The sequence below is a fragment of the Schistocerca piceifrons genome, chromosome 11 (assembly GCF_021461385.2).
Source record: "Schistocerca piceifrons isolate TAMUIC-IGC-003096 chromosome 11, iqSchPice1.1, whole genome shotgun sequence".
NCBI classification, from domain to species: Eukaryota; Metazoa; Arthropoda; class Insecta; order Orthoptera; family Acrididae; genus Schistocerca; species Schistocerca piceifrons.
In genome coordinates, this window is record NC_060148.1 from 48,532,239 (window position 1) to 48,559,081 (window position 26,843).

Genomic DNA, 26,843 nt, shown 5'->3' on the forward strand with positions numbered 1-26,843 from the left:
ATTTGAACCATTTTTTAGAGGAGAAAGATGTAAACGTTTCTCTCAAATGTTGTGTACTCGCACATATCCTTACTGATGAAAGCAGCTTCACTTGTGAGGACGTTTTTTAATAACTAAAGACCAACCTTTCAAAGGTACCAGTCTTCCATTGTATGTTCTGTATTCAGGATGAACTAATCTAATCTCCCTCTCACCACACCTGGAACTGTATAGCAATGCTGATTCAGGAGATGAATGATGGAGTATGTTCATCCTGGACGGGTTATAAGTATCGTAGAAGAGAAACAGTTCGACCCACTGATATACCACCGCAACACCCTCATATATCCACTACATTAAGAGCGATCTGCTTTCATAACTTCCTTCATACACTGAAGAGCAAAGAAACTGACTAATATCTCAAGTAGTATAGAGGGAACTGACACCGTGAATCCTGCGGGGCTGTCTGTAAATCGGTAAGAGTCGAGGGGGTGGAGATGTCTTCTGAACAGTACATTGCACGGCCTCGTAAATATGCTCAATAATGTTCATGTGTGGGGAGACTGGTGGCCAGCGGTAGAAGAATGTTCCTGGAGCCACTCTGTAGCAACTCCGGACGTGTGGGGTGTTGAATTGTCCTCCTGGGACTGCCCAAGTCCGTCGGAATGTACAATGGACATGAATGGATGCAGGTGATCATAGAGGATGTTTACGTACGTGTCACCTGTCAGAGTCGTATCTAAACCTATCAGGAAAACCATATCACTCCAACTGCACATGCCCCACACCATTACAGAGCCACCACCAGCTTAACCATGCAGGGCCCATGGATTTGCAAGGTTGTCCCTGTATACGTCCATCCATTGCACACAATTTGGAACGAGGCTCGTCCGACCAGGCGACATGTTCCCAGTCATCAGCAGTCCAATGTCGGCGTTGATGGGCCCAGGCGAGGCATAAAGTTTTGTGTCGTGCAGTCATTGAGGGTACACAAATGGGACTCTGGCTCTGAAAGCCAATATCGATGATGTTTCGTCGAATGGCGTGCTGGCACTTGTTGATGGCCCAGCACTGCAATCTGCAGCAGTTTGCAGAAGGGTTGCAGTTCCGCCACGTTGAACGATTCTCTTCAGTTATCGTCAGTCCCAGAAATGGAAGTCTGACGGAGCCATATCAGGTGAATCAGGTGGGTGTGACAACAATTCATACCTTAATTAGTGTAATTTTGCCATGGCAAAGGCATGCGTTTTCTATCCAGTGTCAGGAGTCCCAGCACCCATCTTGCAGATAATTGTTTCATTTCTAATTCTTCTGTTGAAATTCCGGGTGATCAAAAAGTCAGTATAAATTTGAAAACTGAATAAATCACGGAATAATATAGATAGAGAGGTACAAATTGACACACATGCTTGGAATGGCATGGGGTTTTATTAGAACTAAAAAAATACTAAAGTTCAAAAATGTCCGACAGATGGCGCTTCATCTGATCAGAATAGCAATAATTAGCTGGAATGGCATGGGGTTTTATTAGAACTAAAAAAATACTAAAGTTCAAAAATGTCCGACAGATGGCGCTTCATCTGATCAGAATAGCAATAATTAGCATAACAAAGTAAGACAAAGCAAAGATGATGTTCTTTACAGGAAATGCTTAATATGTCCAACATCATTCCTCAGCAATAGCTGTAGTCGAGGAATAATGTTGTGAACAGCACTGTAAAGCATGTCCGGCGTTATGGTGAGGCATTGGCGTCGGATGTTGTCTTTTAGCATCCCTAGAGATGTCGGTCGATCACGATACACTTGTGACCCCAAAACCAATAATCGCACGGACTGAGATCTGGGAACCTGGGAGACCAAGCATGCGAAAGTGGCGGCTGAGCTCACGATCATCATCAAACGACGCCCGCAAGACATCCTTCGCGCTCTAACAACCCTACCACAACAACGGTCAAAAATTATGATTTTAGTGTTGCTCACGCTGCTAAATATTGCATTTACAGACAACAACAAAGTTATATTATGTGGCAGGTGTCATTAGAGCACAGTTAATAAATTCATTTCCTGAAATAATGGATAAACTAGGCACTCATCTTTTCGTGTTTCCCATACTGGTCTCGTTGTGAACTCATGGCTCAATCGTCGAAAATATAGATAATGATGATTCCAAGCTCGGATGCAAAGAGGCCTAGGTGATATTATGCGATATTCAAAAGTTTTATAGATGTGTTTCACAAACCATTCTTGAAGGTTAAACTTTTGCAAGTTAAGACAATGGTGATGTAAAAAAGTAATCAGGACTCCGAATTTAAGTTACACTTCTTTTTTATTACTTTTGTTGCAACATCACTTCACAATATAAGATATTTGAAAATATCTTCCTCACTGTTAAAGTTCACATTTCATAAACTGACTACAATTTGCGTCTTTTCAACGTGACGACCAAGACTTGACTCTCTAATAACTGCTTACGTGCCCAAAAATCAGAGTTACAAGTACGTCAAAGATCATAGTGACAAAGAAAGAATACACACAAGAATAATATCATTGCAATATAAACATATCGATGAATCAAAGTACCTCTACATTAATGAAATCAAATCTGAATGTTGCCACAGAAATATGTTAACTATTTTACAGAAACACAGTAGAATATTGCTGGTATCGAGAGGTTGAGGTGAGGTGCCGTATTGGTTACGTAATTCAAGTACCATTACAATGCGTCGAGCAGTATGGGGTGGTTGTAATAAAACCCCATGTCATTCCAAGCTTGTGTGTCAATTTTTATCTATCTACATTATTCCGTGGTTTATGAAGTTTTCAAATTTATACTGACTTTTTGATCACCCGGTATGATATCCCCTTTCATATGACATGTGGCAAGTGTGAGCAATGACCATGTTGCAGTGATTTCTGGAGTAGTGACACATAGTGGCCGACCACTGCGCGGATCATCTTCTAAGCTCTCCCGACCAAATTTAAATTCATTTGTCCACTTGGCAACACTTGAATATGAAGAAGCAGAGTCCCCCAGTGTATTCTGGATATCGGCATGAATATCCTTTGATTTCATACCTTTCTTTACGAAGAATTTAACCACTGCTGGAGTCTAGATTTTTTTCCACCTTCGCAAGTCACTACGCGGGAACATCAACAGAGCAATGTCACCGCCACAGCTCTCTTCCAAGAGCACTGACGTGGCACGTGTTTACAGGCAGCACTCCAACGAATATCACGTGAACAACTCGTTGCGTTAGTGCTGACCTCTCGTGGTGATTCCGAGAACTTTTCAGACCACCCTCGTACAGTGATGCATTCATCGATATGATGGTCAACTGTGATCCTGAAAAGGACCAAGATGATGTTTCTAGTGTGAAAGGATCAGCTGCCAGAGAAACCTGACACCCAGTATCCACCATGGATAGCAGAACAGTAGCTGCAAACAAGGAGAGACTGAAAGTGGAACAGGGCAGTACCCATCCACTGCACGGACATAATCCACCACAGCAACGGCTGAGATCGCGAAAGAGCTTCCTGAGGATATCCGAGAAGCTCACCATTTCACCAGAGAAGGCAAGGCTGGAGTTATGGAAGAAGTCGACGCCTCACCTGCAGACGCCAGAAGCTGAAGAACTACCAGCTGGACACAACGAGAGCTGGCTGGTGTGGAAATCTTTAAACAGATTACGATCAGGAGTTGGACGATCCAGAGACAGCCTGAAGAGATGGGGCTTCATAACAGAAGATACGTCCTGTGATTGTGGACAAGGACAAACCACAAGCCACATGCTCCAGTGCCTTTTGTGCCCTAAATCCTGCACGAAGATTGATCTCCTGCAAGCCACTCCAAGTGCCTTGGAGGTTGCAAAGTACTGGGCACATGTAATATAAATACAATTTGTGTATACATATGTACATATTTATTGATGTGTATGGCTACTGTAAATTTTACGATTCTGATTCGAGAATAAAGTGATGCATTATTAGGAGAGGCTGAAAGTGGTCTACACTCGACAGCCACACAACTCACACACACTGAGGAAGTGGAATATTGAGCGGAGGAGCCGGCCGCGGTAGCCGAGCGCTTCTAGGCTCTCCTTCTGAAATTAGGAAGATGATGAACTCTCTCAAGAATAAAAGTAATGAAAAAGTAACGTATTGTAGAGTAGCTTCACACCTTTGTAAAAATAATATAGATGGGATATGGAATTTATGGCATTTCCAGCAGCATAATAAAAGCTTGTTCTCAAGAAATAAGTGGGATTCTTAGCCACATATGTAATAGCTCTCTGAAGCAGGGTATTTTCCCAGAGAGGCTGAAGTGTGCCATTGTTAAACCAGAGCATAAAAAACGGGATACGTCTGATGTCAACAACTACCGCCCAATCTCTCTTCTGACTGCCTTATCCGAAATTCTTGAAAAAGTAATGTATTGTAGAGTAGCTTCACACCTTTGTAAAAATAAGGTTTTAACGAAATGTCAGTTTGGTTTCGAGAAGGGTTTTTCAACGGAAAATGCTATATATACTTTCACTAATGAAATATTAAATGCTCTGAGTAACCGGAAGTCACCCGTTGGGATTTTTTGTGATCTATCAAAGGCTTTTGATTGTCTACATCATGGAATACTTCCAGATAAGCTCAAATACTGTGGTATGAATGGGACACTGCTCAAATGGTTTAAATCATACCTAACTGGAAGAATGCAGAAAGTTGAAATAAACAGTTCACATAATATGCAAAAAACTGGAGATTTTTCAAACTGGGGAACAATCAAGAATGGGGTGGTGCCACAAGGATTGGTCTTGGGTCCTCTGCTGTTCTTAATATATATTAATGACTTGCCATTCTATATTCACGAAGATGCAAAGTTGGTACTTCTTGCCGATGATACAAGTATAGCTATCACACCCAACAGACAAGAATTAACTCGTGAAATTGTAAACGATGTTTATCAGAAAATCATTAAGTGGTTCTCTGCAAATGGGCTGTCATTAAACTTTGACAAAACACAGTATATACAGTTGCACACAGTGAATGGAATGAGACCATTCGATCAATAAATCAGTAGCTAAGGTAGAATATTCAAAATTTCTAGGTGTATGCATTGATGAGGGGTTGAACTGGAAAAAACACACTGAGGATCTGCTGAAAAGTTTGAGTTCAGCTACTTATGCTATTAGGGTCATTGCAAATTTTGGAGATATACATCTGAGTAAAGTACACTCCTGGAAATTGAAATAAGAACACCGTGAATTCATTGTCCCAGGAAGGGGAAACTTTGTTGACACATTCCTGGGCTCAGATACATCACATGATCACACTGACAGAACCACAGGCACATAGACACAGGCAACAGAGCATGCACAATGTCGGCACTAGTACAGTGTATATCCACCTTTCGCAGCAATGCAGGCTGCTATTCTCCCATGGAGACGATCGTAGAGATGCTGGATGTAGTCCTGTGGAACGACTTGCCATGCCATTTCCACCTCGGACCTCAGTTGGACCAGCGTTCGTGCTGGACGTGCAGACCGCGTGAGACGACTCTTCATCCAGTCCCAAACATGCTCAATGGGAGACAGATCCGGAGATCTTGCTGGCCAGGGTAGTGGACTTACACCTTCTAGAGCACGTTGGGTGGCAGGGGATACATGCGCACGTGCATTGTCCTGTTGGAACAGCAAGTTCCCTTGCCGGTCTAGGAATGGTAGAACGATGGGTTCGATGACGGTTTGGATGTACCGTGCACTATTCAGTGTCCCCTCGACGATCACCAGTGGTGTACGGCCAGTGTAGGAGATCGCTCCCCACACCATGATGCCGGGTGTTGGCCCTGTGTGCCTCGGTCGTATGCAGTCCTGATTGTGGCGCTCACCTGCACGGCGCCAAACACGCATACGACCATCATTGGCACCAAGGCAGAAGCGACTCTCATCGCTGAAGACGACACGTCTCCATTCGTCCCTCCATTCACGCCTGTCGCGAGACCACTGGAGACGGGCTGCACGATGTTGGGGCGTGAGCGGAAGACGGCCTAACGGTGTGCGGGACCGTAGCCCAGCTTCATGGAGACGGTTGCGAATGGTCCTCGCCGATACCCCATGAGCAACAGTGTCCCTAATTTGCTGGGAAGTGGCGGTGCGGTCCCCTACGGCACTGCGTAGGATCCTACGGTCTTGGCGTGCATCCGTGCGTCGCTGCGGTCCGGTCCCAGGTCGACGGGCACGTGCACCTTCCGCCGACCACTGGCGACAACATCGATGTACTGTGGAGACTTCACGCCCCACGTGTTGAGCAATTCGGCGGTACGTCCACCCGGCCTCCCGCATGCCCACTATACGCCCTCGCTCAAAGTCCGTCAACTGCACATACGGTTCACGTCCACGCTGTCGCGGCATGCTACCAGTGTTGAAGACTGCGATTGAGCTCCGTATGACACGGCAAACTGGCTGACACTGACGGCGGCGGTGCACAAATGCTGCGCAGCTAGCGCCATTCGACGGCCAACACCGCGGTTCCTGGTGTGTCCGCTGTGCCGTGCGTGTGATCATTGCTTGTACAGCCCTCTCGCAGTGTCTGGAGCAAGTATGGTGGGTCTGACACACCGGTGTCAATGTGTTCTTTTTTCCATTTCCAGGAGTGTAGCTTACCACGCCCATTTTCATTCTCTGCTTTCATATGGCATCATATTCTGGATTAACTCATCGTTGAGTAAAAGAGTATTCATTGCACAAAAGTGTGTAATCAGAATAATTGCTGGAGCTTATCCAAGATCATCCTGCAGACACTTATTTAAAGAGCCAGGGATCTTCACTGTAGCCTCACAATATATGTATTCACTTATGAAATTTGTTATTAGCAATCCGAACGAATTCAAAAGTACATGGCTACATCACTAGGAGAAAGGATGATCTTCACTACTCAAGGTTAAATCTAACTTTGGCTCAGAAGGGGGTAAATTATGCTGCCACAAAAGTCTTTAGTCACTTACCTAATAGCATCAAAAGTCTGACAGATAGCCATATAGCACTTCAAAGGAAATTAAAAGAATTTCTGAATGGTAACTCCTTCTACTCATTAGATGAATTTTTGGATATAGTAAGTGGGCAATTTCCCCAACACCCACAAAAAAAATTTAAAAATATTGAGTGTCATGTAATATTTTGTGTATTGTAATATCTGGCATAGACACCTTTTGTTAACCTAACACGTTCCACATCATTACGAAGTGTCGTATTCATGACGTATGGAACGAGTACTAATCTAATCTAGGCACTTCAGTCCAGAACCGTGCTGCTGCTACGGTACAGTTTCGAATCCTGCCTCGTGCATGGATGTGTGTGCTGTCCTTAGGTTAGTTAGGTTTAAGTAGTTCTAAGTTCTAGGGGACTGATGACCTCAGATGGAAAGCGTTTGACTCAGTGCTCCACTGCAGACTCCTAACTAAGGTACGAGCATATGGGATTGGTTCCCAAATATGTGTGTGGCTTGAAGACTTCTTAAGTAATAGAACCCAGTACGTTGTCCTCGATGGTGAGTGTTCATCAGAGGTGAGGGTATCATCTGGAGTGCCCCAGGGAAGTGTGGTAGGTCCGCTGTTGTTTTCTGTCTACATAAATGATCTTTTGGATAGGGTGGATAGCAATGTGCGGCTGTTTCCTGATAATGCTGTGGTGTACGGGAAGGTGTCGTCATTGAGTGACTGTAGGAGGATACGAGATGACTTGGACAGGATTTGTGATTGGTGTAAAGAATGGCAGCTAACTCTAAATATAGATGAATGTAAATTAATGCAGATGAATAGGAAAAAGAATCCTGTAATGATTGAATACTCCATTAGTAGTGTAACGCTCGACACAGTCACATCGATTAAATATTTGAGCATAACATTGCAGAGCGATATGAAGTAGGACAAGCGTGTCGTCTTCGGTTCATTGGTAGAATTTTGAGAAGATGTGGTTCATCTGTAAAGGAGACCGCTTATAAAATACTGATACGACCTATTCTTGAGCACTGATCGAGCGTTTGGGACCCTTATCAGGTCGGATTGAGGTAGGACATAGAAGCAATTCAGAGGCGGGCTGCTTGATTTGTTACTGGTAGGTTTGATCATCACGCGAGTGTTACGGAAATGCTCGGGTGGGAGTCTCTGGAGGAAATTTAGAGGACCACCATTTGAGGCTGACTGCAGTACAGTTTTACTGCTGTCAACCTATATTTCGCGGAAAGACCACAAAGATAAGAGAGATTAGGGCTCGTACACAGGCATATAGGCAGTCATTTTTCCCTCGTTCTGTTTGGGAGTGGAACAGGGAGAGAAGATGCTACGAGGGTTGTTTTTTAAGTAAGGGCCGTTCGCGCGTATAGTCCCGTAGTTCGCGCGGACGCCGCAACAAGCGACCGCGCCACTTGCCGGCATCCTTCCCGTTCACACTGATGCAAGTTGCAGCTCTGTAGCTGACGTGTACGCACCGCTGTGCTACTTTACAATGTTTACGATTATTGAATCGCCAGCCGCGTGTGAGATACGGTCAGTGATACGTTTTTTGACCGCGAGAAACGTATCGCCTGCAGAAATTCGTCGTCAGTTAACAGAAGTTTACGGCTCGAATGCAATGAGTGAAGGTAAAGTGCGTCAATGGGTTAGAGAGTTCAAAAATGGCCGTCAAAACGTCCGTGACGAAGAACGCTCAGGCCGGCCCTCTGTGATCACTGACGATTTGGTGGCTGCAGTCTAAACAACGATTCGTGAGGACAGAAGATTCACAATTTCCACTCTTTCTTTGGAATTTCCACAAGTTTCAAGATCGGTTTTGTACAAAATTGTGTCTGAAAACCTAAAATATAAGAAACTGTGTTCTCGGTGGGTACCCAGACTCCTCACAGACGATCACAAAGGGAAGGCATTTGCCACTTCATTGGACTTTTTGATTCGTTACGAGGAAGAAGGGGATGACATGTCGAGTCAAATTGTCACTGGAGATGAAACATGGGTATCCCGTATCACTCCCGAAAGCGAGCGACAATCGATGGAATGGCGACACACAACCTCACCCGTCAAGGTCAAAGCCAAACAGACGCTGTCAAAGCGTAAGATTATGGCACCTGTGTTCTGGGACCAGCGCGGTGTTTTGCTAGTGGACTTTATGCCACGAGGAACGACAATCGACTCAGATGCCTACTGTGCAACTCTAAAGAAGCTCCACCAAGCAATTCAAAACAAAAGGCGCAGCATGCTGACAAAAGGAGTTTTGCTCCTGCACAATAACGCTAGGCCTCACACCTCTCAAAAGACTCGGGATTTGATTGATTCTTTTGGCTGGGAAGTTTTGGACGATGCACCGTACAGCCCCGACCTCGCTCCTAGCGATTTTCACCTTTTCCGGTACCTGAAACACCATCTTGGCGGGCAGCGCTTCAACGACGACGATGAAGTGAAAGCGGCCGTGAACTCTTGGCTGCCGGAGCGGGCGGCCGAATTCTTTGAAGAGGGAATTAAAAACTTAGTTGTACTGTATGACAAGTGCTGAAATAAACAAGGCAACTATGTAGAAAAATAGGTAAAAGCGTGTAGAATCAGAAAACAAAAATTTTTTTACAAAAGTATTTGTATCTTTTTTTAAAAATAAAAAACGGCCCGGTCCCAGAACACAGTTGCCATAATCTTGCGCTTTGACAGCGTCTGTTTGGCTTTGACCTTGACGGGTGAGGTTGTGTGTCGCCATTCCATCGATTGTCGCTCGCTTTCGGGAGTGATACGGGATACCCACGTTTCATCTCCAGTGACAATTTGACTCGACATGTCATCTCCTTCTTCCTCGTAACGAATCAAAAAGTCCAATGAAGTGGCAAATCCCTTCCCTTTGTGGTCGTCTGTGAGGAGTCTGGGTACCCACCGAGAACACAGTTTCTTAAAGTTTAGGTTTTCAGACACAATTTTGTACAAAACCGATCTCGAAACTTGTGGAAATTCCAAAGAAAGAGTGGAAATTGTGAATCTTCTGTCCTCACGAATCTTTGTTTCGACTGCAGCCACCAACGTCGTAGTTGTGGTACGAGGTACCCTCCGCCACGCACCATAGCTGATTGCGGAATATGTATGTAGATGTAGATGTTAAGTCCCATAGTGGTCAGAGCCATTTGAACCATTGAGCGGAGGAAGAAAGCTCCCTCCAGCTAGGGATCTGCTGGCCCCATTAGCCTGTGGCAGCTGATAGCACTTGACTGTCTCCAAGTTTTGAGCCGCTGCCGGGTGTGTGTGTGTGTGTGCAGGAGTACCTGCTGGGCGACCGCAGCTTGGGGGCGGGGCCCGTCGCCTTCTCGCTCATGGCCAGCTTCATGTCGGCCATCACGCTGCTCGGCGTCAGCTCCGAGAACTTCGTGTACGGCGCACAGTTCATCGCCATCAACCTGGGCTACGGGCTGGTCACCCCTGTGGCTGCCTACCTCTTCCTGCCCGTCTTCTTCCGCCTCCAGGCTGCCAGCGCCTACCAGGTATTATATCTCTTAAAAAAAAATAATGTAACTACAGTGGAATGTCAGGTCTTAAATGGCTACACAGGATAATTGAAATGGCCTGGGAGTCAGGACAGGTTCCATCAGATTGGACAAAAGCAGTAATCACACCAATCTTTAAACATGGAAACAGAAAAGATTGTAACAACTACAGAGGTATCTCTTTAATCAGCGTTGTGGGTAAAATCTTTGCAGATATTGTTGAAAGGAAAGTGCGAGTATTAGTTGAGGACCAATTGGATGAAAATCAGTGTGGGTTTAGGCCTCTCAGAGGTTGTCAGGGCCAGATCTTTAGCTTACGGCAAATAATGGAAAAGTGTTATGAGTGGAACAGGGAATTGTATCTATGCTTTATAGATCTAGAAAAGGCATATGACCGGGTTCCTAGGAGGAAGTTATTGTCTGTTCTACAAGATTATGGAATAGGAGGCAAACTTTTGCAAGCAATTAAAGGTCTTTACATGGATAGTAAGGCAGCAGTTAGAGTTGACGGTAAATTGAGTTCATGGTTCAGAGTAGTTTCAGGGGTAAGACAAGGCTGCAACCTGTCTCCACTGTTGTTCATATTATTTATGGATCATATGTTGAAAACAATAGACTGGCTGGGTGAGATTAAGATATGTGAACACAAAATAAGCAGTCTTGCATATGCGGATGACTTAGTTGTGATGGCAGACTCGATTGAAAGTTTGCAAAGTAATATTTCAGAGCTAGATCAGAAATGTAAGGACTATGGTATGAAGATTAGCATCTCCAAAACGAAAGTAATGTCAGTGGGAAAGAAATATAAACGGATTGAGTGCCAAATAGGAGGAACAAAGTTAGAACAGGTGGACGGTTCAAGTACTTAGGATGCATATTCTCACAGGATGGCAACATAGTGAAAGAACTGGAAGCGAGGTGTAGCAAAGCTAATGCAGTGAGCGCTCAGCTACGATCTACTCTCTTCTGCAAGAAGGAAGTCAGTACCGAGACTAAGTTATCTGTGCACCGTTCAATCTTTCGACCAACTTTGTTGTATGGGAGCGAAAGCTGGGTGGATTCAGGTTACCTTATCAACAAGGTTGAGGTTACGGATATGAAAGTAGCTAGGATGATTGCAGGTACTAGTAGATGGGAACAATGGCAGGAGGGTGTCCACAATGAGGAAATCAAAGAAAAACTGGGAATGAACTCTATAGATGTAGCAGTCAGGGCGAACAGGCTTAGATGGTGGGGTCATGTTACACGCATGGGAGAAGCAAGGTTACCCAAGAGACTCATGGATTCAGCAGTAGAGGGTAGGAGGAGTCGGGGCAGACCGAGGAGAAGGTACCTGGATTCGGTTAAGAATGATTTTGAAGTAATAGGTTTAACATCAGAAGAGGCACCAATGTTAGCACTGAATAGGGGATCATGGAGGAACTGTATAAGGGGGGCTATGCTCCAGACTGAACGCTGAGAGGCATAATCAGTCTTAAATGATGATGATGATGATGATGATGATGATTTATTTTGAGGAAACACTCTCCTGGTAAATTTGTTTGTCCTTTGATTTATCGTGATCTGTTACTGATTTTCAGTGGAGTTAGTTTTTACTTTTAGCTTTCAAAAAAATACAAAAGAGATATAATAAGCAAAATAATGAATTTCGTAGGTTGCCAATTACGTATTATATCTGGTTTTATCGAGCGCCAGGCTCCCTACAAATTACTGTAAATGCAATAGCGTAGTATTACTCAGCTCCAGTTCACTATCACAGAAAATGGACAAGTTTTAATAAAATTATTTCACTGGAATACTTCAGTTAATCTCACTGAATATTTTTACATAATTTCTTCCGCTCCGGCTATCAGACATTGTGCTGTAAAAAAATATTTTTAAATGTACCGCGTAATGGCGGCTAATTGTTAACAATCAGAGATCACTGTTACTCGCTCTGCAGCAGCTGGAAACATGCTAAATAATTTTCATTAGATATTCTTTTCATAAGATAAATGTGGCGTAGGTTCTTGAAATAACACACGGAGATCACTTTATACTAATATATTCTTACTAGGACACAGTTTACACCATTAAATATTTGCAATTAGGTTACGACAGAAACAAATGCTAGCGCAGAAGAACAGCTTGCGTGCCTTATTCCAGCTAACACCAGAGCGAACAGAACAAAACAGACTAGACAGAAGAATGAACATTGCATTGTGTTTTATACTCTTACAGAGATGATAATACTTGTTTTAATTACCTACACATTATAAGCTCATACACTAAAAATAATGTCTTTTCTGCATTTATCGATATATATTGTATATTTTTACAGTCAAATCAATGATAAATCAATGTTTGCAATTGATTTTTAGTCACATACAGTCATTTTTATTTATGTTTCACCTCGATAATGGTGAATATTGCAAAAGGGATACTACACAGGTAACCATTCAGCTCTCCACCCACGTGTGCAGTGCCGACCATCAATCCTCCCACTGCCACAGACGTGCTCTCTACATTCTGTGCTGAGGGCAGCTTTTGTTTCAGCTGTAGGGGAGAGTGGGGCACATTGAACCATAAAAAATATTTCTCCATGTTACTCATCCAATAATTTTATTACACAGTTGTGATTTACAGTTGTTACAGTTCAATCATTCAAGTAGCAAATGGCGTTATATGATTGCATTGTCATTAATTGTTTTTTAGCTGCAGGCCTTTGAAGAAAATTTGGTAAATGGTTCATTGTGCCCCACATGTGCGGTACAATGAACCACATTAAACAGGTTAATTGAAAGAGCCTATTTAGCATACAAAGTAAGTGTAAATATACTTAAAACATAATGTGTACATATATTCCATGTGTGAATCATATAATTACATCTGTTACAATCATGTTATTTATTTTGCAATTACCGAACATCAGTGGACTCGAAGCTGATTCCAGATTTGAAATATGATTTTTGTCTCTTTGTCACACCATCAGTAGCAGGTCGTAGGAGCACATAAAGTATGTTGCTATCTGGAACAAAACCTTCATCCTTTACCTAATTTTTTCTCCTGCTCCACAGAAAATACCTTACAATTGTCACAGTTTGGTGTCAATCTTTCTCTGGAACCACATTTAATGCCTTGAACATATCAATGAAGAATTGGGTAAGGTATTAAATGAGATTTAGCTGCTTGGTGAACTGCCATGCCCTTATTAAGAACATCGCGTACAGCTTCTTGCATAACGTAATGGTCAGTGTTACCTCTGTTCGTCTTCCTGCGATATGAAAGAATCATCTTCAAACCTGATAATATAAAACAGGACTGCTGAACGTCTGTGATTTAAAAGCCTTAAATTCCTACACATATGTTTTACCCATGCTAAGGAAACAAAGACAGAGTGCTTGTATTGGACACTTAAAAGATTCCTGCGGCACAACGAACCATGGCTCATTGTGCCCTGGGAGAGCTTGGTTCAATGTGCTCCAACAGTACATATTTCAAACAAGGCTTATGTGAGGTTATGTATGAGCATTGTTAATATTTGAAGATCTATATCATTAAAATACAGTATTGATATTGCTACAATGACTTACTTTGTCTAAAATTTGGTGACAAAGGAGTGAACAAAATTCAATCTATGTCCCCAAAAATTATTTCACTGTCGCGAAACTAACATATCACCACTACAACACTAATGGCGGGAACTAGATACTGCAGAAAACAAGTGTCAGTTGGTAGAGCAGTACTGACAACATATGCACAGAGGAAAAAATAATTTACCACCTTATACTGAAATTATGCTACGTGATTCATTGTGCCCCGTGGTTCAGACTGCCCCACTCTCCCCTACTGCTCGCTAAGTGCTGGTACCTGTGCTTATAGCCGGTGTGCCGGCCATTATGCAATGCTTACCTGGTTTCTTGAAAAGTAATAGCTGAAAAAATTTGATACAGGGTGGCGCACGAAATGTGTTACCAATAGTTTCTTTCACAATTTACGACGCACAATAGATATCCCGCTGGGATCTCTACAGCAGTACCAGCTTGGAAAAACAAATTAATTACGGAATGACGTGTAATTCACGATATTGCCGCTAGGAGACTAGTAAGCAGCAATGGCTGACAATGGAAGACTGACGACACAGCAACGATCGGCAATTGTGTTACTTTTTCGTGAAACGAAAAGTCTTGTTGCGACTCAGAGGTGTTTTCGACAGCAGTTTAACAGACGATCGGTCCCTTGCAAGAAGACCATCCACAGGTTGTACGATAAATTTGTACAGGAAGGAACAGTATTGGAAGCGAAGCGACCTCGTCGTGAGCCTGTTTGTTCACCGGAGAATATTGAAGCGGTACTAGTTGCTGTACAGAGAACTCCCGGGAAATCGTGTAGAAAGGCAGCAGTGCAACTGAGAATATCCAGACGCTCTGTTCAACGCATTCTTAAAAGTGACCTCCATGTGTACCCATACAAGATGACCTGTGCACAGAAGATCACTGAATAACACAAGCAGAAGAGACTACTGTTTGCTCACTTCCATACATGGCTACACTCCCTACAAATACTTTCAGAAACGTCTTCCTGACACTCAAATCGATACTCGATGTTAACAAATTTCCCTTCTTCAGAAACGCTTTCCTTGCCATTGCCAGTCTACATTTTATATCCTCTCTACTAGGACCATCATCAGTTATTTTGCTCTCCCCAAGTAGCAAAGCTCATTTACTACTTTAAGCGTGTCATTTCCTAATCTAATTCCCTCAGCATCACTCAAGTTAACTCGACTACATTCCATTATCCTCGTTTTGCTTTTGTTGATGTTCATCTTGTATCCTCCTTTCAAGACACTATCCATTCCGTTCAACTGCTCTTCCAAGTCCTTTGCTGTCTCTGACAGAATTACAATGTCATTGGCGAACCTCAAAGTTTTTATTTCTTCTCCATGGATTTTAATACCTACTCCGAACTTTTGTTTTGTTTTCTTTACTGGTTGCTCAATATACAGATTGAATAACATCGGGGAGAGGCTACAACCCTGTCTCACTCCCTTCCCAACCAATGCTTCCCTTTCATGTCCCTCGACTCTTATAACTGCCATCTGGTTTCTGTACAAGTGGTAAATAGCCTTACGTTCCCTGTATTTTACCCCTGCCACCTACAGCATTTGAAAGTGTGTCAACATTGTCAAAAGCTTTCTCTAAGTCTAAAAATGCTAGAAACGTAGGTTTGCCTTTCCTTAATCTAGCTTCTAAGATAAGTCGTAGGGTCAGTATTGCCTCACATGTTCCAATATTTCTACGGAATCCAAACTGATCTTCCCCAAGGTCTGCTTCTATCAGTTTTTCCATTCGTCTGTAAAGAATTCGCTTTAGTGTTTTGCAGCTGTGACCTATTAAACTGATAGTTCGGTAATTTTCACATCTGTCAACACCTCCTCCTCCCTCCACTCCCCACCCCCTCCATAACTTCCTCCCACCCCTGTCCATCTTCTTCTGCTCCCCCTCTATGTTTAGTAAAGTCCATACTTTTTCCTCCTCCCCATCTCTCTCTCTCTCTCTCTCTCTCTCTCTCTCTCTCTCTCTCTCTCTCTCTCTCTCTCTGTGTGTGTGTGTGTGTGTGTGTGTGTGTGTGTGTGTGTGTGTGTGTGTCCGTGTGTGTGTGTCCGTCCGTCCGTCTGTCTCCACATTCCTCCCCCCCCCCCCCCTTTATGTCCATTTCCGTTGAATGTTCAGCAGTGTATAGTGAAAAAATCTGATGTAAATACATCATCATCTTTTGGAGATTTTTGGTAACAACTTTCTCCTTTATACATTACATATGTATTCATGGCAGTTATATGAGTCAAGCGGCACGATATGGAAGGTTGAGAAGGGAATGGAACATGGTTGTAGCCTATCCCCTATTTTATTCAATCTGCATATTGTGGAAGCAGTAAAGGAAACAAAAGAAAAATTAACAGTAGGAGCTAAAATCTGTGGAGAATAAATAATCTTTGAGGTTTGCCGATGACTTTGTAATTCTGCCAGACACAGCAAAGGACCTGGAAGAGCAGTTGAACAGAATGGATGGTGTCTTGAAAGGAGGATATAAGATGAACATCAACAAAAGCAAAACGAGGATAATGGAATGTAGTAGAATTAGGTCGGGCGATGCTGACGGAATTACATTAGGAAATGAGACACTTAAAGTAGTAAAGGAGTTTTGCTATTTGGGGAGCAAAATAACTGATGATGGTCGAAGTAGAGAAGATATAAAATGTAGACTGGCAATGGCAAGGAAAGCGTTTCTGAAGAAGAGAAATTTGTTAACGTCGAGTATAGATTTAAGTGTCAGGGAGTCGTTTCTGAAAATATTTGTATGGAGTGTAGCCATGTATGGAAGTGAAACATGGATGATAAATAGCTTAGACAAGAAGAGAATAGAAGCTTTCGAAATGTGGTGCTACAGAAGAATGCTGAAGATTAGATGGGTAGATCACATAAGTAATGAGGAGGTATTGAATACAATTGGGGAGGAGTTTGTGGCACAACTTGACTAGATCACATAAGTAATGAGGAGGTATTGAATACAATTGGGGAGGAGTTTGTGGCACAACTTGACTAGAAGAAGGGATCATCAATTTAGTTTAGGAGGGCAGCGTGGAGGGTAAAAATCGTAGAGGGAGACCAAGAGATGAATACACTAAGCAGATTCAGAAGGATGTAGGCTGCAGTAGGTACTGGGAGATGAAGCAGCTTGCACAGGATAGAGTAGCATGGAGAGCTGCATCAAACCAGTCTGAGGACTGAAGACCAGAATAACAGCAACCTAACACATATCCATGCCCGGGGAAGGATTCGAACAGACGGCGCAAGGAGCAAGTCGGTCCGCGATATGACGCCGTTGAGCGCATGGCTAACCCGCGCCGGCAAGCTGTTAATATGATCCGGCGTTACTAAAAAGTTACTCACTTCTGGTGAATGATTTTCTGCGCAGTTCATTTAAAAAAGAATAACTAAAATGTATTTGATGTTACGGAAGAGGAAGGACGCTTAATTCATTACCCCTTGTTTTTATTCATGATGTTAGATTCGCAATCTGAGCATACGTACTATCCATAACCACGCTTTAGATACAAGTCATAGTCACATATATGCAAATACAACACGTTGGATTATACTTGAGGTATTTCGTTTCCCACGAAGTGGTGGCAGAGGATGCTGTTTCTCCAGTGCTAGCTATCTCAGCAATCAGCTGACAAGGAGACGGCACGACCGTGGGGTCGGGGATTTGTCTGAAATTTTGTGTGGTGAAAGAGGACCCCTAACACCTCGCGTGGTTAAAATATTTGGACGCACTACCAGGAAAATCCCGGGAAAAATCGATCCAAAGTTTCTTAGATGCCTTATGAGTATAAAATGTTAGCCCACTGACCAGCCGCCGTGTGGCCTGGGTGTTTAGGGCGCGGAGTGTTACGCCAGAGGTCTCGGGTTCGATTCCTTCTCTAGCACTATTTTTTCTCTTCTGTTTTAATTTCCTTTGGTTATTCCACCAATTATTCAGAAAGCTTCCCAAAACTACATTATCTTTAACAAATTAGTTACATTATTGAATAAAAAGTATTTTCTTTTTGTCCAACAACACAATTCATGGCGGTGGTTTTCCATTTTTCATTGTAAAGTAGATGAGGAGAAACATTGCGTTTTTAATCAGAATAACAAAATCGATTGGGAACATTCAATTATTTTTATACATATAATAATTATAAACAAGAACCGCAGTGGTAATCATCGTAAAAACAAACAAAGCAATAATTTTTGCGACATCTTGCGCAGCACATAAAAGCGGATTTTTTAGAATCACAGGGCGTTTGCAATAAATCTGTACAAAAACATGCCCCATTAACATTTACGAAAATGTTTTGAGTTTCTGATAATTTTGAGGCAAACCCGGCATATTGAATCATGTCTCGGGATATTGGTGACGATAACTGATGGTGAATTATAGAATGAATTTTTATACAATCTTCCCGGGAATTAATTTCACGATTCTCCTGTAACAATGCGCTGCAACTTTGCAAGCAACAGAAGAAAAAAAAGGTACCGGAGGAGGAATCGAACCCGAGACCTCCGGCGTAAGGGTCCGAGCTCCAACGACGTTTTTTTTTCCAATTTATTAGACATAACATTCCACAGTAGTACATAATTTTCAACTGACATTTAAAAGTAATAAAAAATTAAAATTAATTACAGGTTCCTTGGCATTTTAGAAAAAATCAAAGTCTAAACCAGACAGTGATGTTCGTCACTTGATCATATTTGTTTTTCAAAGATAAAATTGTCTTTCGTTTCTTCGTGTAGGCTAGACAGCGGTTTGGCAATGGACTAATATTTTATACTCATAAGGCATCTAAGAAACTTTGGATCGATTTTTCTCGGGATTTTCCGAGTAGTGCGTCCTACTATTTTAACCACGTGAGATGTTAGGGGTCGTGTTTCACCTCACACAATTTAGGACAAATCCCCGACCCCACGGTCGAGCCGTCTCCATGTGAGTGAACTTGAGTATTATGTTGGTAGCACTTCATCACCTTGCCTGTTATACTGCGTAGCAGACTTTAAAGCTGTGCGGATCAGCATAACGAAAAGGCGAGGGGTCTCCCTCGTTTTGTCCACGACTGTGCATTTTACCCCCTGCTTCGATACTGCAGACCTGCACAGGTATTCGATGAATTTCGGTCGTTTCATTCCCTAATTTGAAGCAGAACTTCATGTTGATGCGTGGCTCCATTTTGTGCTTCTGACCGCGAATGCCTTTGTGGGGTGTGGCGTGCGTATGAGCACGAGCATATTGACAGCCGTGGCCGGTGCTCGGCTTTTGCAGTACCTGGAGATGCGCTTCGGCGTGGCGGCCCGGCTGTGCGCCAGCATTGCCTTCTCGCTGCAGATGGTGCTCTACATGGGCATAGTGCTGTACGCGCCAGCGCTCGCCATCCGCGCCACCACAGGCCTGGATGAGAACGCCTCCATCCTGGCCGTGGGGCTCATCTGCACCTTCTACTCCACCATCGGCGGCATGAAGGCCGTCGTCATCACCGACGTCTTCCAGGTGAGTCTCTGTCCCTCTGGCAGCTGCTCGTCAGCTGACGCCCTGTTCCACCCACTTCCTCTCCTTGCCCGGCCACCTGCCCCTAACACACACGCTGCAGCTCCTGCCTGTCCACGTAAAATACACTACTGGCCATTAAAATTGCAACACCACCAAGATGACGTGCTACAGACGCGAAACTGAAGAAGGCGCTGTGAGATGCAAATGATTGGCTTCTCAGAGCATTCACACAAGGTTGGCGCCGGTGGCGACACCTACAACGTGCTGACATGAGGAAAGTTTCCAGCCGATTTCTCATACACAAACAGCAGTTGACCGGCGTTGCCTGGTGAAACGTTGTTGTGATGCCTCGTGTAAGGAGGAGATATGCGTACCATCACGTTTCCGACTTTCATAAAGGTCGGATTCTAGCCTATCGCGATTGCGGTTTATCGTATCGCGACATTGCTGCTCGCGTCGGTCGAGATCCAATGACTGTTAGAACAATATGGAATCGGTGGGTTCAGGAGGGTAATATGGAACGTCGTACTGGATCCCAACTGCCTCGTATCACTAGCAGTCGAGATGACAGGCATCTTATCCGCATGGCTGTGACGGATCGTGCAGCCACGTCTCGATCCCTGAGTCAACAGATGGGGACGTTGGCAAGACAACAACCACCTGCACGAACAGTTCGACGACGTTTGCAGCAGCACGGACTATCAGCTCGGAGACCGTGGCTGCGGTTACCCTTGACGCTGCATCACAGACAGGAGCGCCTGCGATGGTGTACTCGACGATGAACCTGGGTGCACGAATGGCAAAACGTCATTTTTTCGGATGAATGCAGGTGCTGTTTACAGCATCACGACGGTCGCATCCGTGTTTAGCGACATCACAGTGAACGCACATTGGAAGCGTGTATTCGTCATCCCCATACTCGCGTATCACCCGCCGTGATGGTCCGGGGTGCCATCGGTTGCAAGTCTCGGTCACCTCTGTGAACACTGGACGTTATATTTCAGATGTGTTACGACCCGTGGCTCTACCCTTCATTCGATCCCTGCGAAACCCTACATTTCAGCAGGATAATGCACGACCGCATGTTGCAGGTCCTTTCTGGATACAGATATTGTTCGACTGCTGCCCTGGCCAGCACATTCTCCAGATCTCTCAACAATTGAAAACGTCTGGTCAATGGTGGCCGAGCAACTGGCTCGTCACAATACGCCAGTCACTACTCTTGATGAACTGTGGTATCGCGTTGAAGCTGCATGGGCAGCTGTACCTGTACACGCCATCCAAGCTCTGTTTGACTCAATGCCCAGGCGTATCGAGGCCGTTATTACGTCCAAAGGTGGTTGTTCTGGGTACTGATTTCCCAGGATCTATGCACCCAAGTTGCGTGAAAATGTAATCACAAGTCAGTTCTAGTATAGTGTATTTGTCCAATGAATAACTGTTTATCATTTGCAATTCTTCTTGGCGTAGTAATTTTAATGGCCAGTAGTGTAAATGAGAGTGCTAGCTTCATTAAGGAAATACTGTTTAGCTCTCACACATAAGTTGTTTCCTCACTCACGAACGTGCTCCACCCCTGTGGTATGGTACTGAAACGCCAAAAGCCAAAATACATCTTTGAAGAATGGCATCATGAAACCACCAAAGAGTTGGTCAAGCGACCATCTTCATGTCACCAACGTAGTAACATAAATGTATTATAAATGGCACATGTCAAAATGATATCACAATGAAATGAATATCCTTAGCTGCATACAGGCGTCGATATAAGTCAACTGGGACAGTTGAAAATGTGTGCCCTGACCGGGACTCGAACCCGGGATCTCTTGCTTACATGGCAGACGCTCTATGCATGTTTTTTTTTATAAAAACATTTAAAAAAAAACAATGTTACACTCCAAATACATACTAAGTTATGCATACATGAAGTTTTTGAAACAAAACGGTTTGATCATTTCAGTTACGCTGACGTTAAGGAAAGACAACAGAGGATTGTGTTACTGACTAATTACCAGAAATAATTAATTTAAACTTCAAGAACAAAATTTTTAAAGACATTCAAACTTCAACCTGAAGAAGTAAAATCTGCACTTTGAATTACATGAGGTGCAATCTTTACAGAAGCATAATTTCTTTATGGTGGATCAGCAAGATGATGGGATAATTTTTATTAAAACAATTTATAATCATATTAGACAATTTCTGAAATACTTGAGAATGGCGGAAAGGAGATATATAATAAAGTTGACTAGCCTTCCAACTACACTTTCTGGACATTAATTGAATCTTAAGTATCTGAAGTGATCAGATCTATATAATCAGTCTTTCACTGGATCAGATCTATATAATCAGTCTTTCACTGAGAAACTGACTTACACATCACAGTGTAAAAATGAACAGGGCAATGTGCCAGCCATTGAATATTACAGTTATCAGATAGAATCTTATGGCTTTAAACAATCGATAAGGACATTCTATAAAAACTGTCTATTTCCAAATTTCTAGTATAAGCCAATAATGCACCTTTAATGTTTTGTGTTTTGACACTATTTCGATACACAATCTCAATGTCACATAAGGTCTGTACATTAGCTTATAAGTTGCAAAAACTACTCTCTGAAGTAGAAAAAGTACACATCATAAATATACTGTAAAATCTTAAATAGTATCCTTAAGGCAACTACAATACATCACTGTCAACACAGTCTTCTTTTTTATATTAACCAATGCCTATTCTTTCAAATACAATTTTTAACATATTACCCAACTTTTTCTAGTGATTCGAATAGCTTCTAATTTTGTGAAACTCACACAGCATGTGTACCTTGAACTCTACGATGCTATCGGATCCTAATTTGTTAAGGACGTAGTTAACAAAGTTTCCCAGCAACCAGTGCACAGCGTTATTTTTTGCTTCTGGGAAATAGCGTGCGTCAGGCCTGTGTAGCAATGACAGCGATATATACTCAGGGGATGTTCGTGTAATCAGAGCTATTTGCTCTCGGACCCACTTCCAACTATTCATGTGACCACTGCAAGTATATCTGTGAATTACTGTGTCAACTAGATGGCATTGTTGACATAAATTTGTTTCACAGAGTCCGATTGCGTGCAGTCTTTCATTGGTGCTAACTATGTTGTTAACTGTCTTGTACCATGACGTTTTTATATTAGACGTGAGCACATTAGAACTAATGTTTTTCCAAATCTCAGTCCACTCAATGTTTGGAAACTGTCGTTCTATTTTGTTCCTTCCTTCGCTTTTCTTTCGTTCCCGCATTATGGCTCTCGATGTTAAGTGTCGGGACTGCCTGAGTTCGACACTGACATAACTAAACTCAACATAGAAAATCCTCACGTGCTGTAAGCGACTGTTGATATTCTGCACGTCAATCGGGGGAAGCAGGCTTGGAGGCTTAATGATCTCGAAAAGTTGGCTGGTTATGCTTTCTCGCGAGTCTCTTATTAAATTAACTTGCCTTTTGATAAAAAGAGCAGAGGCTTTATCCGTTATATCAGTTAATCCTAGTCCACCATTTTCAGGATCTAAAGTGGCTACTTTAGCAGGTAATCTGAACACTTCACCTCTCCACAAAAAGCTGGTGATTTTGGACATTATTCTCCTCGCTATCATTCTCGGTATTGGAAACAGCTGGGCAGTATAATAAGCCTTAGCAAGGATGCATGAGTTGATATACTGTGTTCTTTGAACTTGGTTCATATATCGAGTTAAATTCTCTACAATGGCTCCTTGCACTTTAGCTGCTGCAACTTTCCAATTTAAAGCCGTCATTTTCATAGGACATGCTGTCAGGGTGATCCCAAGTGTTTTATCTTGTCGGACTATTTTTGCCCACTCGACGTTGATATTATCAAAACCTCTGAGATTTAACATCTTACTTTTTTTGTCGTTAGCATTGGCTCCAGATGCTCTACAGTACGAATCAATCACCGTTGCTAGCGTGGTTACCTCGTCATTATTCCTTATAATGACCCCTATATCTTCAGCATAGGCTCTTATAACTGTTTTATTTCCTGATAATGTTAAGCCTTGTAATGTAGCATGGACATGTCGGAGGAAAGGTTCCAGCGAAATGGCGAAGAGCAACATGGACAGAGGACTTCCTTGAGGAACACCTCGTTGTATTTGCATCGGCCTGGATTGTTGACAATTCACCGCTATTTTAGCATTTATTCCAGTTGCTATGTTCTTAATCAGCTGTATGACCCTATCGTTGAAACCTATTTTCTTCTATGTCTGTAGAAGATATTCATGATTTACTATATCGAACGCTTTATAAAAATCTAAAAACAATAAAGCACACTTTATGTTTGTTACAGAAGTTATTGCAATGATATCCCTGAATACCGCTAGATTTTGAAAAAATGGTTCTGCCTTGCGCACTGTTCTGATGTTGACTAATAATTTTATCTGTAAGGCATGAAATTCTCTTGTTTATTATTCTAGCTATTAATTTATAATCAGAATTCAGCAGTGAAATTGGACGAAAATTATTTAAATCTTTGTTTCCATTATTTTTTGGCACCAAAACAATTTTACTCTCCTTAAACTCAGCCGGAATCATTTTACCCTGAATATCCTCATTTTCAATGTCCGTGATTTTTGCACCTACTATTGGCCAGCAACGGATGTAAAACTCTGCTGGCAGACCATCCGGTCCTGGGGATTTTTTTGGTGGTGAGGTGCACAGAGTCTCATACACGTCTTTTTCAGTGACAACCTCGAGAAAATTTTCGTTGTCATCTTCTGTCAGCTGTGGGGCTAGGATGTCCACGCATGTGAGCCACCGAGAACACAGTGGATAGTGCGACTGCAGGGACTTATCTCTGGCACGCCACCCATGACACTCACACTCACAACTTATTGTCCCGCACTATATTCATAGTGTCCCTGCCCATCATACTCATTACTCGCAGCCTTACCGTCGATTCTCGTAAGAGTTCGGGCACTGTTTGTGCATCCACACAGGAGAAGATGCTCAAATGGCCGGTGAGCCTTAACTATATACAGGGTGGTCCATTGATCGTGACCGGGCCAAATATCTCACGAAATAAGCGTCTAATAAAAAAAACTACAAAGAATGAAACTTGTCTAGCTTGAAGGGGGAAACCAGATGGTGCTATGGTTGGCGCGATAGATGGCACTGCCATAGGTCAAACGGTTATCAACTTCGTTTCTTTAAATAGGAACTACCATTATTTATTACATATTCATATAGTACGTAAAGAAATATGAATGTTTTAGTTGGACCACTTTTTTCGCGTTATGATAGATGGAGCTGTAATAGTCACAAACGTATAAGTACGTGGTATCATGTAACATTCGCCAGTTCGGACGGTATTTGCTTCGTGATACATTACCTGTGTTAAAATGGACCGTCTACCAATTGCGGAAAAGGTCGATATCGTGTTGATGTATGGCTATTGTGACCAAAATGCCCAACGGGCGTGTGCTATGTATGCTGCTCCGTATCCTGGGCGACATCATCCGAGTGTCCGGACCGTTCTCCGGATAGTTACGTTATTTAAGCAAACAGGAAGTGTTCAGCCACGTGTGAAACGTCAACCACGACCTGCAGCAAATGATGATGCCCAAGTAGGTGTTTTAGCTGCTGTCGCGGCTAATCCGCACATCAGTAGCAGACAAATTGCGCGAGAATCGCGAATCTCAAAAATTTCGGCGTTAGAATGCTACATCAACATTGGTTGCACCCGTACCATATTTCTATGCACCAGGAATGGCATGGCGACGACTTTGAATGACGTGTACAGTTCTGCCACTGGGCAGAAGAGAAATTACGGGACGATGACAGATATTTTGCACGCGTTCTATTTAGCGACGAAGCGTCATTCACCAACAGCGGTAACGTAAACCGGCATAATATGCACTATTGGGCAACGGAAAATCCACGATGGCTGCGAAAACTGGAACATCAGCGACCTTGGCGGGTTAATGTGTCGCGCGGCATTTTGGGAGGAAGGATAACTGGTCCGCATTTTATCGATGCCAATCTAAATGGTACAGTGTATGCTGATTTCCTACGTAATGATCTGCTAATGTTACTACAAGATGTTTCACTGCATGACAGAATGGCAGTGTACTTCCTACATAATTGATGTCCGGCGCATAGCTCGCGTACGGTTGAAGCGGCATTGAATAGCATATTTCATGACAGGTGGATTGGTCGTCGAAGCACTATACCGTGACCCGCACGTTCATCGGATCTGACGTCCCCGGATTTCTTTCTGTGGGGAAAGTTGAAGGATATTTGCTATCGTGATCCACCGATAACGCCTGACAACATGTGTGAGCGAATTGTCAATGCATGTGCGAACATTACGGAAGGCGAACTACTCGCTGTTGAGAGGAATGTCGTTATACGTATTGCCAAATGCATTGAGGTTGACGGACATCATTTTGAGCATTTATTGCATTAATATGGTATTTGCAGCTAATCAGGCTGTAACAGCATGCGTTCTCAGAAAGGTATCACATTGGAACAACCGAAATAAAATGTTCAAACGTACCTACGTTCTGTATTTTAATTTAAAAAACCTACGTGTTACCAACAGTTCGTCTAAAATTGTGAGCCATATGTTTGTGACTATTACAGCGCCATCTATCACAAAGCGAAAAAAGTGCTCCAACTAAAACATTCGTATTTCTTTACGTACTACACGAATATGTAATAAAAATGGGGGTTCCTATTTAAAATAAACGAAGTTGATTTCCGTTTGACCTATTTCAGCGCCATCTAGCGGGCCAACCATAGCGCTATCTGGTTTCCCCCTTCAAGCTAGACGAGTTTCGTTCTTTGTAGCTTTTTCGTTTGACGCTTATTTCGTGAGATATTTGGCCCAGTCACGATCAACGGACCACCCTGTATGTATGAAGATGGCATCTGTTGTTTCGGAAAGCAGCGAGTAATGAGTATGATGGGCAGGGGCACTATGAATGTGGTGCAGGACAATAAGTTGCGAATGTGGGTCTCATGGGTGGCGTGCCAGAGATAAGTCCCTGCAGTGGCACTATCCTCTGTGTCCTTGGTGGCTCACATGGATAGAGCGTCTGCCATGTAAGCAGGAGATCCCGGGTTCGAGTCCTGGTCAGGGGACGCATTTTCAACTGTCCCTGCTGACTTACATGAACGTCTGTATACAGCTAAGGGTATTCATTTCATTGTAATTTCATTCTAACGAGCTGCATGGTCACTGACATGTCCGAAAAAAACAGATACCATCTTCATATATACATGCCAAAATAAAAACGTAATCGG

The 26,843-nt window shown here is 43.0% G+C and overlaps 1 protein-coding gene across 1 annotated transcript in view; it reads left to right on the forward strand.

Annotated features, from left to right (window-relative positions):
• Positions 1-215: 215 nt before the first annotated feature.
• LOC124719658 (putative sodium-dependent multivitamin transporter) overlaps positions 216-26,843 on the forward strand; it is an 80,194-nt gene continuing 53,566 nt past the window's right edge. Inside the window, exons 1-3 of the mRNA XM_047244870.1 lie at positions 216-242; positions 10,255-10,476; positions 19,321-19,545. Coding sequence (XP_047100826.1) covers positions 216-242; positions 10,255-10,476; positions 19,321-19,545 — 474 coding nt within the window. The remainder of the gene's footprint in view (positions 243-10,254; positions 10,477-19,320; positions 19,546-26,843) is intronic.